General features: G+C 38.3%; 3 protein-coding genes and 1 long non-coding RNA gene across 4 annotated transcripts in view; 1 reads left to right on the plus strand and 3 right to left on the minus strand.

Annotated features, from left to right (window-relative positions):
* The window catches only part of HOXB4 (homeobox B4), a 1,677-nt gene extending 336 nt beyond the window's left edge, over positions 1-1,341 (minus strand). The window contains exons 1-2 of the mRNA XM_075846490.1: positions 936-1,341; positions 1-470 (exon numbers count right to left, since the gene is read on the minus strand). The exon at positions 1-470 is cut by the window's left edge and continues 336 nt beyond it. Coding sequence (XP_075702605.1) covers positions 166-470; positions 936-1,341 — 711 coding nt within the window. The 3' untranslated portion in view covers positions 1-165. The remainder of the gene's footprint in view (positions 471-935) is intronic.
* Positions 1-17,097, plus strand: part of LOC142666448 (uncharacterized) — a 158,125-nt gene extending 141,028 nt beyond the window's left edge. The window contains exon 3 of the long non-coding RNA XR_012851691.1: positions 16,745-17,097. This is a non-coding gene — a long non-coding RNA (uncharacterized LOC142666448). The remainder of the gene's footprint in view (positions 1-16,744) is intronic.
* On the minus strand, positions 9,455-11,465 carry HOXB5 (homeobox B5). Its single transcript, XM_075845357.1, has 2 exons — positions 10,899-11,465; positions 9,455-10,198 (listed from the first exon to the last, which is right to left on the minus strand). Exons 1-2 carry the CDS (start codon positions 11,431-11,433, stop codon positions 9,951-9,953), a joined length of 783 nt encoding a protein of 260 aa, XP_075701472.1. The 5' UTR covers positions 11,434-11,465; the 3' UTR covers positions 9,455-9,950.
* On the minus strand, positions 13,223-16,022 carry HOXB6 (homeobox B6). Its single transcript, XM_075845059.1, has 2 exons — positions 15,200-16,022; positions 13,223-13,625 (listed from the first exon to the last, which is right to left on the minus strand). The coding sequence occupies exons 1-2, from the start codon at positions 15,615-15,617 to the stop codon at positions 13,369-13,371; spliced, it is 675 nt and encodes a 224-aa protein (XP_075701174.1). The 5' UTR covers positions 15,618-16,022; the 3' UTR covers positions 13,223-13,368.
* Positions 17,098-17,500: the final 403 nt, after the last annotated feature.

Here is a 17,500-nt window from a genome sequence, read left to right on the forward strand (position 1 = left end):
TGGGCCAGAGTTTGGCGTGATTAAAGATGAAACATAGATCTATCTTCTCCAAATCTGAAATCTATCTACAGGCTTCTCCTGAATGAGACCGAAGAACAAAGCCAAGTCCCAGCCAAGTCTTCTTCCTTTATATAAATAATCAGAATGGATCTGAGCTGGAGACTTTTAGGGACACGTCGGTGAACCTTTGTTCTGGCTCTGCTCACCCCCTGTCACTGGAAGGTTTGAGGAGGGGTTAGATCTGATTTTAGTATTTGGTAGCTTATGATCTTTTTTCCATTTCATCCTTCTGTTTTGGAACCATATCTTGATCTGACGCTCAGAAAGGTGCAACGTGTGCGCAATTTCCACTCTGCGCCTTCGGGTCAAATAGCGGTTGTAGTGAAACTCTTTCTCCAGCTCCAGCACTTGCTGCCTGGTGTAGGCTGTGCGGGAGCGCTTGGCTTCTCCCCCAGAATAAGAACCATTGACTGCAAGAGAATCACACACACAATACAAGTTCTGTTACTGGAGAAGATAGACACACATTGGAATTAATAAAAAAAAGCAGTTTCTCTGTCCCCTAACTATGAATTATATATAAACTCTGTACAAACCTAATCCCTGTCTTCTAGTTTTTACATGTAGCTATGAAGTTTTAACAGCACCATGTTAAAGTGACAGGATGCAGTGAAAGTTTACCCAATCTGCCACTTAAACACAAATTAGAAATAACATAAAACCTTAATGTAGGAAGGCCCACAACACTAAAAAAGGGCTTTGGAGTAATTCGAGGAGGATGGTAAAGTCTACTTCAAAGGCAGTTGGCCAAGTAGAGTAGTCATAAAAATTTATGGAGGATGTAATTATACTGCCCTGCAAACAGGAGATCGTAAATTTAAAAAGACACACAATTTCCAAGTGTTGGCTAGAGCAGAGACAAGTGGCGTACTTACCAGTAGAGAGGTGCGCCTTCTTCATCCAGGGGTACACCACTGGGTTCTGACAGGAGGATTCTGGGGGCTTCTTCTCTGGGGACACTTGGCTACAGGACGGAGGTGAACTAGTGATGGTGGTCTGGCTCTGATGCTTGTCTTCAGGAAGCAGTCCAACTTGAGGGTGAGTCCGGGGAGATAACATGGAAGAAGCTTGTCGTCCGGAGCCCTGGCAGGAAGAGTAGTGTTGGCTGGTGCAGACTGATCGGGGGTAGGTCGCTCCATGCTGGAAGCTGTTTTCCCTCTTCTGGCTGCAGTAATACTCTGGAGAGGGGCTAGGGAGGTAATCAGTATGGGAATATTCCTCGCACGGCGGAAATTTGGGGTCCACATAATTGGAGCTGATCAAAAACGAACTCATGGCCATTTATTTGTTTGAATTTCACCCAAAACCCATATACAATTTATTCCTGTAGTCCTGCTCGTTTTCCTGTTTCGTAAAACCCTCCTACTTACTGTCAAGTGAACAAAGTTGAGTTTGCATGTGACACCAAGAGCCAATAGAATTGTTCCCACCATCCCCGGATAAGGAAACGTGCTCCATAGCGCAAGCAGCCCCAGTCAGGTTATCTCGCCCCAATACAAAAAATACCCACCCCCTGGATGGAGCAAGTATTAATATGTCAGGTGAACTGTACTCCAGGAGGTCATCTCTCTCTCTCTCTCTGCTGTCTTTCGTCAGCCAAAATAAAAGTGTCTGACCATTAGAACATTTTCCACAGTGATGGAGGAAAAATAAAAAAACAGATTGCGGCTGTAGTTGGCGGACTGGTCTGGCTGGTGTCTGCAGACAGGTTTAGCAGAGAGACTGGCAGAGACAAATATGTCCTGCTCTGGATCGATAGAAAATTCATCAACTAATTCAGGATACTTGCTTTACTAAATTCCATTTAGGCACATTATTAAATTGCCTATTTCAAGTCACTGGAGCACAGTTGAGGAGAAATAGAACGAATTTGTAGGAAAGCAAAATGAATGTTCTAGCATTATAGTCATGAATTATTGTATCAGTAAATCATGATTAAAGGTCTTGAGTCGTCTCAACATGTAAAACAAGTTAAAGCAAACACATGTGGTGCATAGGACAAAACACATCATAAAACGAAGCAACTGTCATCAGATTGCTCCCTCTTTGCGCCTGTAGCGTTTATGTCAACTGCATATCCCCCCAGACACGAATTTGTGAAATGATTGTCCTCACACAAATTCGGATCTACAGGGTACATACAGAAGACAGATAGAATCTTCTCATTGCTTCCTGGTAGATGCAGTGCACGTTATTAGGAGAAGTGATCTTCATATCCGCAAACCGCATTAGCACCATAGACAATAAGGTTAATAATCAATGCATAAAACAGATAACCACAAAAAAATGCTAGAAAATACTCAAATACACATCATGCCATAAATAATGTGGTGGCCTCAGTTAGTAAAGAGGAAACGTGAGTGAACGTCACACCATAAATATATCTGTCGGATATAACACATAATGATAGTAACAATGCATATTTAATACCTTTATAAACAAGCAGTAAATTGGCTGCCTATGCCAAACTTTAGAGAGGTTGTTATCTCTCTACAGACCACGTATAACTTTTCACAGGGATCTGAATGACCAAAATAAGGTCACAATTGGCCAGATAGAAGAAATAGATAAAACATGAAAGCAGCTCGATCTTCAAAATCATTATCTCTTCAATTATTACCAAACTCATGATTAAAGTCTTCACAAAATTATTCCAGAAATTACTCATTAAAATATTACAAACAAATCTCCAACACCCTTAATAAAAACAATGTTTCTTCCGTCTAATAGCATAAAAATCGTCCATTTGTACCAGGGGATTTTAGGTTTTGTACGAAGGGTATAGCACATAAGTAAAAAAACAACAACAAAAAAACAACATCTTTTCTCCCATTATTAAAAACCGAAAACGTTATATTTTATTTATAAGATTCAAATATCTATCTATCTATCTATCTATCTATCTATCTATCTATCTATCTATCTATCTATCTATCTATCTATCTATCTATCTATCCATCCATCCATCCATCCATCCATCCATCCATCCATCCATCCATCCATCCATCCATCCATCTATCTATCTATCTATCTATCTATCTATCTATCTATCTATCTATCTATCTATCTATCTATCTATCTATCTATCCATCTATCTTTATAAGCATGATTCAATCTAGGACTAAATTAAGAATAAAAACTCCACAATGCCTGATTATGACATCTATATTTATTTAATTTTAGGCTACAGCAATGCCACTATAAGTTATATACTATTGCAGATGATGTTACTAATAATAATAATAACAACAATTATTATTACTATTATATGGTTTCCCTTTCAGTGCACAACTTGTATCAGCCATGTACCTACACCTACATGTACCTGTGTTTTGTTCTAAGCAAGTGCTTCTACCTGTATGATTCCCACCCCCTGCTACGCCTCCCTCCACCTCTCTTCCCCTGCTCTAGCCATGATCACATACCTTGATCACTCCATACCTCTTCTTGCCTGTCTTGCCTTCTTCCACAGGGTAAAATATTAGATGTCACTGAGCACAGGGACGTTACACCAGTGCCTTTCGTCCTTCTGCTGTTTCATAATATTAATAGCAGCGCAGTACAAGGCTCTGCTACTTGGTGCGGTCAGGCACAGGGGCCTTATGAGCCCATTGGAAACACAGATCCCCAGTTTTTTTGGGGAATTAATCTCATAGTTTGTCAGTCTTTGTTAAACAGCGAGGCGTGGTGTGTGTGATTGCCGCTGGCATTTTCATATAGTTACAACATGCTGTGACCTGCGATTCACCCTGTCCTGGCCTCTCCCACTCCACACACAGCCTGCAATCTGCAGTACATACATGCACATTTCTATATCGGGATACATGGCTCATCACCAACCAAGGGGCCGTCATCTATAGTGACATAGCATGGGGATAAAAACAAAACAAACGCAAAAACAGACAGAATATAAAAAACTTACTGTGCCATAAAAGTGCAATCATTGTACTGTATATAATAAGCAGGTAACTTCATAAACCTGAAATTTACAGGGACAGATAAAAAAAAAAGTTTGTGGCTTTTTTCCCCTATCTGTCCCTGTCAATTTCATGTTTATGAAGTTACCTGCTTGGTATATATAATAATATAAAGTATATACATACTTTGGATTAATAATGAAACTAAATATGATTTTAACAACAAGCAAGTTTTTTTTGTATTATTAGACAATAACTAATAGGTAGAGAATAGGATTTTTATTTTTTGTTTATTAGTTATATATTATTTAGCTAGCAATAACTCTATTATATTTTTAATTTTTCACTATAGATATGTGAATAATAGAATATCATTGTGTAGCAGTTTAGTGCTTTTCTCATTACAGTGGAACATGCTATATAGTGCTCGTTTAGGAGTGTTTATATAGTTGTTACATTTCTCAATAAAATATATTAAGTGATAAGGACTAGAATAAAAAAATAAAATAAACATTACCCACATGCAGAGAATAAGGGTGGATGATAATAATAATAATAATAATAATAATAATAATAATCAGAAGAAGAAGAATCATAGTAATATTAGAAACATATTTTTCGCAGTAGTATCATAATTATCGTTATTATTAGAATTTGCATTTACTTTACATCCCACTTTATTCGATATATCCCACTTTATGCTATATATTATGGAGCCTAAACATGGCATCGAGTTCTGCAAATTGGGTTTCTTTAGTTTCTGGTCCTAAAAGGTCTCTTAAGTTGATATATTTCAATGAGAACACCCCAGAAATAATAAATAATTTATTTTCGTCTGTTTGTGTAATGAAATGATAAAAAGGGCCTTTTTATTTACCTAAATTCCATATATTGGTTGTTATAAATGTAATTTATTAGCTATATTAACAGTTTAATATACCATAATAATATACATATAATATATTCGTCAACACCTCCAGTAGTACACTAATGATATTAATAGTAAGGCTGTGTTCCCACAGTGCAGATTTTTCCTGAATTGTGTAAGCTAAAACCAGAATAAGATCCAGGAGAGCAGACCTATAAGGCCTTTCTTTATATATATTTTTTTCTGTTTCGATTCCTTTGCTGGTTTTGTCTTAAAAAAATTCATGCAAAATCTGCAGCAAATCTACACTGTGTGAACCCAGCCGTCGTTGTGCATTAAATTACTACTAGAAGTTCAATTTCTGGGGGTTCCCCTGACAACTAGACATGCCTGCGTGAGAAAATAACTTTGCACAGTAATTGCAAAATTGCAGTTATTCTGCCCTGTGTATTCCATGTTATTACAGTAGGTGTAATGTTCCAGCCATTGAAGATATTACACTGTATTCAATACATGCTGCTGAGTATAGAACATTATTCTTGTTATTAGAGTCAATCTTGTACAGTGTTACCAGGTAGATATTAAAAATTATATAGCTTGGAGAATAGGGTTCACTATAACAATGCCTGCCTATTGGGGTTATTGCATAGTGTGCCGTCTACTACTAGTACTACAGCGTTATAACATTATCTGTGTATTGAATGTATAGCAGCTTTTCTTTTACATGTATTGATGATTACTTTGATCTAAACAACACAACATATTTATTTGACAGATATTGGATTAATATCACAAATCTTCTGGATCTATAGCAGTTAGGGCATGTGCTCTATAACAGAAGGAGCTGGAATCTGCTGTAAGTGCAGTGGATCTATAGATCAGTACAGCAGTGAATTACACATGTAAACTTTTGACCCTCCACTTCTTGACCTCAACGACTATAATATGGTGCTAACAAGCCGATGTCATCCTGCCCTGGGGCCGAGGCAGACGGACTGTATCATGATCTCTCTGTCTCCTGGTCCTTTATGTAAGAACTGAGAAATGTTTTATAACTGTATTAATACAGTAATGAATGATCTGCAGCAGAAAACAAACTATTAGTTGTAATCTGCAGGTATCTCACTTATACAATGATGTGATTTTATTTCCTCCAAATCAAGTGCATTAATTTTACTTATGATAAGTAATTTTTAATGTATTACATGTATCAAGTGTAATATGGATAGGATAAGGATATTAAGCAAGAAGAAGCAGTAGGGTGGTCAGTGTATTTATGACCATAAACTGTCTGTGAACCTGGTCTAAAGCGGGCTCTGCTGGTCACTATTGGGTAGTGCAAGTCACTCAATCGGCAGACATAATAAGAACCGTGACCGCATTGAACTTCGCCCTTTTTTTTTTAATTTTTATACCGGGTCAGTAGCTAAAAAAAGTGCCTGATGTTTTTTTAGACCTAGACTTTTACTATAGAGGAGAGTAGAGAGGGACGGATACTAGAATTGTACTGATCCACATCAATGCATTCCTTCAATCATTGATTCATTGTAATCATAAATATATGTATTATTAAAAGGAATATAGTGTCAGTGTCCTGTATTGGGGCTTGGACAGTGGCCCTTGCGGGCAACGATTCCCGGCAGAGGAGTGTGATCTGTGGTTGGTTCTGTTCTCTGCACCAGACTGCTGACCTCGCAATGATCCCTCTCTCTATGAATAATTGATGGGGTATGTGCAAAGCTTCTTCCATTCAGAATGCAAACCCCATTATCCTGCCAAAATGGCGATTTAATCGTTTAGAATAGCAGCGCTTTTTCAGCTCATTTGTGCCCCTTTGCTTTTCATTTGATATTCCTAATTAAATCGCTTAGCAGATTTCCATCACCTACTTACTTACCAGCAAATAAAACATTTCACTCCACAAACTTCCCCGCATTAATAGGAAAAGGGATAGTTTGGTAATTATAGAAACGTTAATTCTCAGCAGAATGATGATCGAAGAAAGGTGAAGGAGGGTTCAGGGTACAACAGGCGGCCTGCGGGGTGAAAAGTGCAATGATCTGCTGCAGTACCAGTAGTGACGCACTGTGCCCACCACTGCAGTCCTCACGAATATTCTCAATATTATACCAAAACTAGTACAATATGTAAAATGATACAAATACCAGAAAAGTATTCAGGTAAACGAATATACTCATGGAAATGTATACAGCAAACGAATAGATAGATGATAGATAGATAGATAGATAGATAGATGGATGGATGGATGGATGGATGGATGGATGGATGGATGGATGGATGGATGGATGGATGGATGGATAGATAGATAGATAGATAGATAGATAGATAGATAGATAGATAGATAGATAGATAGATAGATAGATAGATAGATAGATAGATAGATAGATAGATAGATGATAGATAGATAGATAGATAGATAGATAGATAGATAGATAGATAGATAGATAGATAGATAGTAGATAGATAGATAGATAGATAGATAGATAGATAGATAGATAGATAGATAGATAGATGATAGATAGATAGATAGATAGATAGATACGTCAAAATTCCATACATAAAACATATACATTTCTACAATAAATATTTTGTAGGGACTTTTTATAGGATTATATTTCTCACTCCTGGATCACTTATTTAGACAGACAAAAAAAAATAATAAAAAAAATCAGCTATAAAAAAAAGAGGAAACAAATAAAATCCTTTGTGTCTTTACAGCCATATCCTTGCTTTCCTGTTTATTCTACAGCACACCATCCTCATAGAACAGTGCACCTACAGATATCTGCCCCCAGACTCCCCTAATCCTGCAATCTTTGCCGCAATGATCTTCAGTCAAGTGTGATTAGGAACTTCAATGTAGAATTGCCCCTGATTGCACATTCCACTATTACACTAAACACATCAAAAATGACTGCTGGAGCTCGATGCATTCAACAATTTTAGCACAATGTGGGTCAGTATTCCTATTGCAATTTGACTCGCTAAACGACTCTCAAAGATGATTCGTCATCTGTAATTCCCTACTAAATCCATTTCTCATGACACGCAGTGAGGTGAACTCTGAGAATAGGACTGAAGCCACAACAGATGTTGAATTTTCTTCTAAATTATGAAATGTAAACACCTATGTTATATTATCCCAAACGATCTTATCGACTAAACAATGTATAGACGATTTTTTTTTATACAATCCAATAAAATTACATTAAATTAGTTGTGCTACAGACTAGTATGGGCACAAAAATTACACCATATAATCAAAGTTATCATATTATCTATTCATCTCTATATATCTCATATCTATCTATCTATCTATCTATCTATCTATCTATCTATCTATCTATCTATCTATCTATCTATCTATCTATCTATCTAATCATACACTAATTGGTTTTCATCTGCGACACAATATTACATTATTTTTGCAAATTACTTTAATTTTGGTTTAGGTTAACTATCTTTTTATACAGTAAGCGGTTTCTATTTAATAACACTTTACATATCCACATATTGTGCATGCAATTTCTTTAGTAAAATGTGATCCACTGAAATGATCGATTCTTGTTATGTCTACAAGCGATCCACACACACTCAGACCATTCTGCTTTTAGAGGCATCATTAATCACATTCACTCCTATTGAATATTTGCTGCATCTCCTTAAATGTGACTGTTTTCCAGCAAGTTACCACTATAATATCGTGACATTCTTTTAAAGGTCGGAGGTATAAAACTTACTTTTGGTCGCCAGATCCTGCGTCCTGTGCACTGAGCACGAAACCTGCAGTGTGTGTGTCATTCCCTGTAGCAGCTCATCTGCTGCAATCCTCCCTGGCTGCGTCCCTCACAAGCCAGTTAAACTGTCACTTAACATTGTGGAGAATGTGAAATATATTGTACATTGTCAACTCCCTAAAACCATAAACCTAAGTTTATGGAGCTCACGTGACTTTTGAGAGCCAGTGAGGGGGTATCTGTCTGAGGTCTGGGCCATTTTTACGATCTAACTTCTAGATAAAACCGTACCCATTTGACATGTAAATGTCATACCTACTTTGGGTGTAGTTTGCCTCTGCTAAAATAGCAATAGGGAATGGGATGTTAGCCTGCCCTTAACTCTTCCAGAAGGCCTAGCAGAACTGGGGTAAGTGTTATCATATCTGACTTGATTTCTACTTGTTGTTAGATAAACTTATCGGGGATCTTGTGTTTCTGGATGTGTGACCAGAGTGTGTCTCATCATTACTTGCTGGAGTGGAGTGAGAGTGTATTGATTGTTTGGGAAGTTTGCAGAAACTTTTTGTAACTTTTTCAACCTTAGAATATCGCTTCGATTGATCTTGACGATAAATATTTGTTTGACCCCCTTCAAAAGCGTACTTGTTCTATAAAAATATTTACATATAAGTGTAAATATCAGACAATTTAGATGTACATACAAGTATTTCACAAAGCTGTGGCGATCAAGTAATACACAGAAAGATAAGAGAAAAGTAAGGAACAGACGCATCTGATAATTAAGAGAAACTTTTCTTTTTATTATTCATACAAATACAACAATGGATTGGCAAATCTCCAGGCAGACAGACTATACAGGTACCTCCAATAGACAAAACATGCCACTCACTCCCCCAACACTTACAGGTGTGACAGTAGCCTTAATAAGATAACAATGAACAAACACAAAACTACCACGTACACAAAGCTGACACTGAAAGAACACAATTCAAGGGGGTTTAGTGCATCAATAAAGCCTACCTGTCCTGGAAAGGAAAAGAGACCTGTTACCATTCAACAACATATGGTTTTATTATAATTATTATTATCAATTATAAATAAGTTAGAACACTGAGGATCTGGATGAACATGCCATGTATTCCATACAAAGCAGCAGAATCTTTACAGTCACAAACATGGAACGTCACGGCGACTGAGCGCACTGTACACAGCTAGAAATGATGAAAAGATGGGAAAATCCTGGGCAGGAGCCACCATTGTCCTCCTAGAGGTGCCCAGCAAGTGCCACTAGAGGTGTCCCACACGGGTGCTTTGAGTGCAGTCCTGGCATTGTTGCTCTCACTGTCAGGGCTGGAAAGCGCTGGTTGTTGTGGCCAAACTCATACTTTTCAGTTTATTATCTTTTTTCCATTTCATCCTCCGATTCTGGAACCATATCTTGATCTGGCGCTCGGATAGGCACAATGCATGTGCGATCTCTATACGTCTCCTGCGGGTCAGGTACCTATTGAAATGAAACTCCTTTTCCAGCTCCAGTGTCTGGTAACGGGTGTAGGCTGTTCTCGCCCGCTTCCCATCCGGACCTGTCATATCTGCATCGTGATGAGAGCGGTTAATAATTGTAGGAGCATAGTATCACCCAACCTGTGTGCACACAACTGTCCCCCACAAATCTTTACACCCTCTACTACTGAATCCCTGCTGTCACCCACTAATACCCTTCTTCCAACCACCTCTATAAAATCTACATTGACCTTACACATCATATCTGCATTACATTTAAATGTACCACCCAAAACATAAAAATAAAAAAATGCCCTTATCTCTATTGTATCCTACAATTTTTACTTTATTTTACAGCAGAAATCTGCTTTTCCTTTATAGCTACCGTCCCTACAAATATTTTTTTTTCCATCCCACATATTGCACTGCATCTTTTCTCTATCACCCACACAATGGCACTGTACTTTGCCCTTTTAATGTCACTATACTGCCCTCCTCTTCACTATCATTAGGGTTTGATGCTATCATTTGGTCTAATGTCAGATTATGTAGTCCACTAAACAATTTTATTACAGAAATGTCCTAGAATATTTTCTGCGTTTTCTAGTTTAGAAATGGAATCCATACCTGTTCTATGTGACATATTACACAGCAGTGCATTCTCCAGTCTACATACTGTCATCGTATGGTGGCTATGTGTATATATGGGGCACTGAGGGAGAGTAACTACATGAACACCGGGCTTCCTCTCCTCACCCCTGTGAAATTGAAAGTAAAAAGCATCGGTACCGTGATTGATGTGCAGCTTCCTCATCCAGGGAAAGATCTGTGGTGTCTGTCCGTCTGCAGTGGTCGCTCCAGGGGGGCTGATCTCTTGCTGTGCCCGGGAAGCGCTGCTTGGGGTGGCTTCCTCTGGGTCTGAGGACGCACTGGTCTCCTCTACCTCTGTGAAGTGGCTGCTGCTGGAGGTGGTTGGGTCTGAGGGGATCTGATCGCTCTTACCCCCGTGGCTCTGGGACTCTGGGGAGGAAAGGGGGCAGCTGGTGGTGGCTCTGAACCGGCTCTCCTGGGCTGAGAAGCCTCCAGTGCTGTCACCATAGTGGTGGCTGCTGCCTCCGTTGCTGCTGCTGTTGGTAGCGCTCCCCCGGCTGACGCTCAAGTCCATTCCATTGTAGTTGTAAGCACCATAAGAGGTGGGATGCATGCTGTCTGCTTCCCTGTAAGAACCGTTCACATTGCTGCTGCCAGTGCCATAATTTAACACATGGTAGTCGGGGCCATTAGAATAGCGCCCTGAGAACGAGTTCACAAAGTAGGAACTCATTTGGGTGAATTTGGAGGCTTGATTTGTGGATCACCCCGCGTCTCACGATTTATGATGTATTAATGAATTATAGCAATGCACTGTACTTCGTTTTTGCTATGTATGCGGCCAAATATGGGGGTGTGGGTGCGTTTGGAAATCACGTGCTTTTGTTGACCAGTCGTAAATTCTCACTGATGACCTCAAGAGGTAATTCATGCTCTATGGTTACAAATAATGACGATCTGAGAATCGTTAGGCCCAAGTCAATGTACAGCTTCCAAAAAAAAAAGAAAAAAACAGTGGGAAGCTGAGCTCTGCCTGTTGGCAGACCGCGCCACCTACCGGAATGGGAGGGCATTGCAGCGAGGTACACACCCAGAAAATAACCCATTAAGTGCTCTTCTTTCATATTTGTAGGTTTTAATAAAGACATATATGCCTCATTCTTTATACAACTTCGGAGAATTAGACGTAAAAATATACAGCAGTAGTAGTTTCATCATATTCTAAGCCAATTGAAGCCACAATTGCCAGTAACACATCTACAACACTGGGTTACTAGAAAAAGCACAAAAAAATAAAAAATAAAGAATATCAAATATATGTTGACGGGCTGCGATCTCGATGTACATGTGGCAATCTATATATTTATCAAACCTGGACATCATCTGGAAAAGCTGCTATTGTGGTTTATGAAGCAGCCATATATTATCACGCCGTTATAAATATCGTCACAAACATGTACACTTCCTTCCATTGTCAATGCATAAATTGGCCATATATGTGAAATTGTAATAAATTCATTCGATCGTATGAATCGGATATGACAGATGGAGATTATTAAAGAGAGTTTAGGAGAATTATGATAGTCTTAATGTCATTGCTTTGCTCAATCCAGAATAGTTTTATTCACAATGAGAAATACTAAATATGATAGAAATGAACCACAGCCTTTATTAAATAATTCACAGGAAAAAAAAAAAGAAATCAGACTTGTGTTGTTCTTCATAGAAACGCCATGTTTTATTCCCAGCAGATATTCTGATATTTGAATCCATAATGCTAAATATACAGAGAAAATAAACCACAAGTATTCATTGTCCACGACATTTAATAAAATACCCCAGACGAGCTGCCTAGCATTCAGAACAAGAGGGAATTGGATTAGAGGAGGCTGAGCTGCTGGAGCCTGAATTTCTCCATTCTCCATAATACTGTACCTCTCTCATTTTCATGTTGGGAAAGTGCAGGAACACAGCCAGTGTTTTATAATGAGAACGGATGTTTGGTCAGTCGGAATTCCCAGGGGTGGTGCGCTACAAAATACAGACATAAGACTATTTGTGCTTGTAATATAACATCGCTGTGGGTATATCTGATTCCATTCACAATTATTAGCTAGCAGAGGTCCTTGTCATGGACAGGTCAGATCACTAGGCCAACCCAACTACAAATATATACAATAAACAAAACAAAAAAGAACAACAATCACACACTGGAAACCAATAATAATAAAAATAGACCACAATGACTTTCTAGGTAGTATTTCGAGTTTTCAGTAGACATGGAAATAATACGCTGGACAATAAACTCAGTATTTGCCAAATCGTGCATTGAATACTTAGAAAAGACCCCCGTGTGCGACTGACTATATTTATATATATATATATATATATATATATATATATATATATATATATATATATGTATATATATATGTATGTGTATGTATATATATATATATATATATATATATATATATATATATATATATATACATACACAAACACACTATGAGAGGAGCGTATTCCAGTATTGCAGGGCGATGACATTCAGACATATAGGTAGTTATAATACAGATAATCTGTTCTTTACCAGTCCTGTGTGCAATAATAATAATTTATTCAAGATACAAGGATTAGAGCGCATGTAATGGCGCTATGTATGCGCCTGTTACTCGGCGACTTTCTCTTCCTCCTCTGCGCTCTGCACAGAAGAGTTGAGTAGTTTACTCTCCTTTTTCCACTTCATCCTCCTGTTCTGGAACCAGATCTTGATCTGTCGCTCAGTCAGACACAAGGAGTGAGCGATTTCGATCCTGCGCCTTCTGGTCAAGTAACGGTTAAAGTGAAACTCCTTCTCCAGCTCCAGGGTCTGGTATCTTGTGTAGGTCTGTCGTCCTCTTCTTCCACTGGGCCCAAATACTGAACCTAAGAGAAAAGCCACACATATATTAGCAAACTCTCGGACTTGACTTCCTCTGATTTTTCCTCTCTTTACAACACGAATATTGTTTGGCAAGAGATCAGATATACTGCCTGCAAATAGTCTACGTGTATAGTGGATAGGGGGGGTGGGGTTAATATTTCATTTATTCCGTCATTAACTTAAATAGATCTAAAAAAAAGAAGAAAAAAACACACACACACACACACACACACACACACACACACACACACACACACACATATATATTTTATATATATATATATATATATATATTTATTTATTTTTTTTTATATATATATGTATGATATAGTGTATATTTTATATAATATATAAATAATGTTGTTCTCTCTCGCTTGTGTTTTCATATTTTAATTCTATATATGCATGTTTGTGTATATTCAGTAATAAATGTTTTGTATGGATCCAGTGTATCATATAATATACACTATGCAGATAGGAACAGGTAGAATCAGGTAATATTCTTGGACAAGACATCCAGATTTTTACCTATAGCTATAGAAGCAGATACAATAATGGGGGTGTGACTATGATTGTGACTCATAAGTTCTACTTGTAAATACCAATGTAATCTGCTATATGAATGATCACGTTTTTTTGCTTTGCTCCAACCGGTTAGAATAATAGATTCGAGCATTTAAGTGATAATGAAATGTATTGATCGCCACAAGCTGTGTGCATTAATGGATACAGCACTTTATATTCTGACTAATGGGCGGCAGGTCCAGCTATACACAGAACACACAAACACATCAGAGGAGGAAATGTGGGATCCTCAACTCTAAAACTGGTAATAAGTCACTGAGCTAAAGTATCATCTGGGAGTGCTTCATTACACTAAACTTTCATTATGATACAAGTGCATGTCTTCAATGTTCATAATGTATACTTACAGCATGCTTATAGACAGCTGCATATGAGAGACAGTAGTGGGAGATAGAATCAGACAGACATCTAGACAGGAGTACTGACACGTGTACTAGTGGACAAAAGTAGAATGAACCAGGTACACTGGGAGAGATACAATGTAATAAGAAGTTGTATAGAACCATATAGAATGTATAGTAGAAGAATGACAGGGGGCGATGTTATGGAGACATGTGTAGCTTAATAAAATAATTACAGTGGGAGAGATACAATGTAATAAGTTGTATAGAACCATATAGAATGTATATTAGAAGAATGACTGGGGGCGAGTTTATGGAGTGAATAGAACAATATACAGTTGGAGAGATACAATGTAATAAGTTGTATAGAACCATATCCAATGTATAGTAGAAGAATGACAGGGGGCGATGTTATGGAGACATGTGTAGCTGAATAGAACAATATACAGTTGGAGAGATACAATGTCATGACAATGTGGATACATTGGGATGATGTGAGGAGTTGAAGTAAAAGTTGGGAAGGGAGAGGGGAAGTTGCTATTCCATGCAGCAGACAGGCACATATGGCTGGGACTGTGCTGATTTATGGCCGTCTCCTATGTACTCCTTGTACATGCTGTAAAGATTAAAGCATGGAGTGAAGCACTTACTATTGCAGGAGTTCATCCTCTGCATCCAGGGGTAAACTGGTGTGGAGCACTTGGCGTCCTCTGACTCGTCATAAAGCAGTTTGCTGTGTGCACAGTCCGGTTTGCGCTGCTCTTGGCTGTAGGGAGAAGATTGGTCATCCAGGGAGGACATAGCGCAGGAAGCCTCCTTGTCCCTGTAAAATCCAGCTGCGCCATAGTCACAGGCGCCCGTCCGGGTGTATGCTCCATTAGCTTGCTGGTGGTAATAAGAAGATGAGGCATATCCCTTGTCCTGGACTCCAGAGGCCCCATAGCTGGCAGAATAGTGTCTTAAAGGATCCGCATAGCCTGAGGAATATAACGGGATCTGTCCTAGGAAGGGTTCCTGCCCACCAGGCAGAGTTACCGGGAAAGTGGAGTTGACAAAATAGGAACTCATTGGGAGGAGGCTGCAGTCCTTCCTGGCTTTATGATTTGTTGTGTTTTATAGTCCAAGTGGTTTAGCTATTAGTAGTTTATCGGAGATTGGGTTTTAGCTGAAGGGGGATGGCCGGGTGCCAGTGAGGGACAGAAGGAAATAGAGGCATATGATCACATACTGACCAATAGCGAGCGCCTGAGATTGCGAAATAGCACCCTAGAGGGGCTTCTATTGCACCAGGGACCCTGTGAGCTACTAGCAGCCTTCCTAGAGACATAGCTTCAGCGCATAGCTCCAGATGAATAAAACTATTTATATATTGATGGGGGCGAGAAGAGAAACTTCCCTATTATCTCATGGCAGTGCAGGGCTCAATTCCTACATCTCCAGGAAACAAGGTTGAGTCATCTTCCCTCTTGACATACCATACGAAGAATATATGTGTGTGTGTGTGTGTGTGTGTGTGTGTGTGTGTGTGTGTATTGTGTGTGTTAATTATGTATGTAGCTACGCAGTGATGGAGCATTGTACCCAGAGAGCAGGTCAGCACCGCTCCACAGTGCCCTCCAGGAACCATCGCGTTGGTCTCTAGGACTGACTCGTCAAGGTCTACCTGTACAGAAGGTATTAGTTATAACAAGCTTTGTCCATATGTATCTCTATGTATAGCCCAGGGAATGTGAGAAAAAAAAACCACAACAACAGCTCCACATGGTGTAAAATATTGCTCCTTATAGCGGGCATGTGGCGATTGGAGAGATGGTAGTTATAAAGCGGTTTGAAATATCTGGGATACATATATATATATATATATATATATATATATATATATATATATATATATATATATATTTCATATATATTTTTTATATATTAACATACACATAAATATACACGCACACATACATGTTTATATGTAAGTGAATAAATAAATACATATATAAATAATTTCACAAACTGGTAGCTAAATGAGTGAATTATAAATAAATTCTGTATATATATATATATATATATATATATATATATATAATTACTACCACATTGGATAGCTAGGTCTATGTTATGTCTTTATGGTTTTATTTGGTTGTGCACCATGAAGTATCCATTCAGTATTTAATGCTGTATTCGCCTCTATGTTGTTACAGGAAGAAGACTCACCAATGATATAATGGGGCTGCTGTATTGCTGTATACAGTATAGGTGACATGCACTCTCCAGTCATTACTACATACTACACACAGCGATGTAGTGAGTAAACATTATTGACACATTCTAACAGTTTACATAAGATAATGATAATATTAATAAGTTTATATCCGCAGCGGTAACATCACACTGAGTAATGTACCATATCGTGTACATAGAATGATATATATATATTCTAACATTTCGTTCAATATGTTGTGCTTTTTTATGTTTTTGTTACAGTAGTAGTCATTATACAATATTTTATACGATCTTTTCTATTATATGCTTTATATGTAGCGGATACACTGTAATAAACTATATGAGGACAAGTGATGTGTGTAGTTCAGTTTTGTATTTGCGCTACACTTTACAGAACACAATGTAACATTCCTCTCTGGTGATCGCAGTTTCCAGCCATATTTAACAAATCTCCAAATATCAAAACAAAGAGCAAAGCGAAGTGGAAATGCAAGCACATTTCCTGAAAATGTTCCCCCTTTTATACATGGAGCCACACAAACACAGGGAGCCGCCGATCAGATCTCAGGTCCCTGCTGGATTCTTTACAGGCAGATGAAGTGGGATCGCAGCAGGGGTCCGCACTTAAGAAACTTATTGCTGCCATAAACAAGACTTTAGGAACCAGAGAACCCAGAAAAACAGGCCTGAAACCATTGTATGTGATTGTAGCTGACTGATCATCAACATTCAAG

This window comes from Rhinoderma darwinii, chromosome 13 (genome assembly GCF_050947455.1).
Source record: "Rhinoderma darwinii isolate aRhiDar2 chromosome 13, aRhiDar2.hap1, whole genome shotgun sequence".
Classification (NCBI taxonomy): Eukaryota; Metazoa; Chordata; class Amphibia; order Anura; family Rhinodermatidae; genus Rhinoderma; species Rhinoderma darwinii.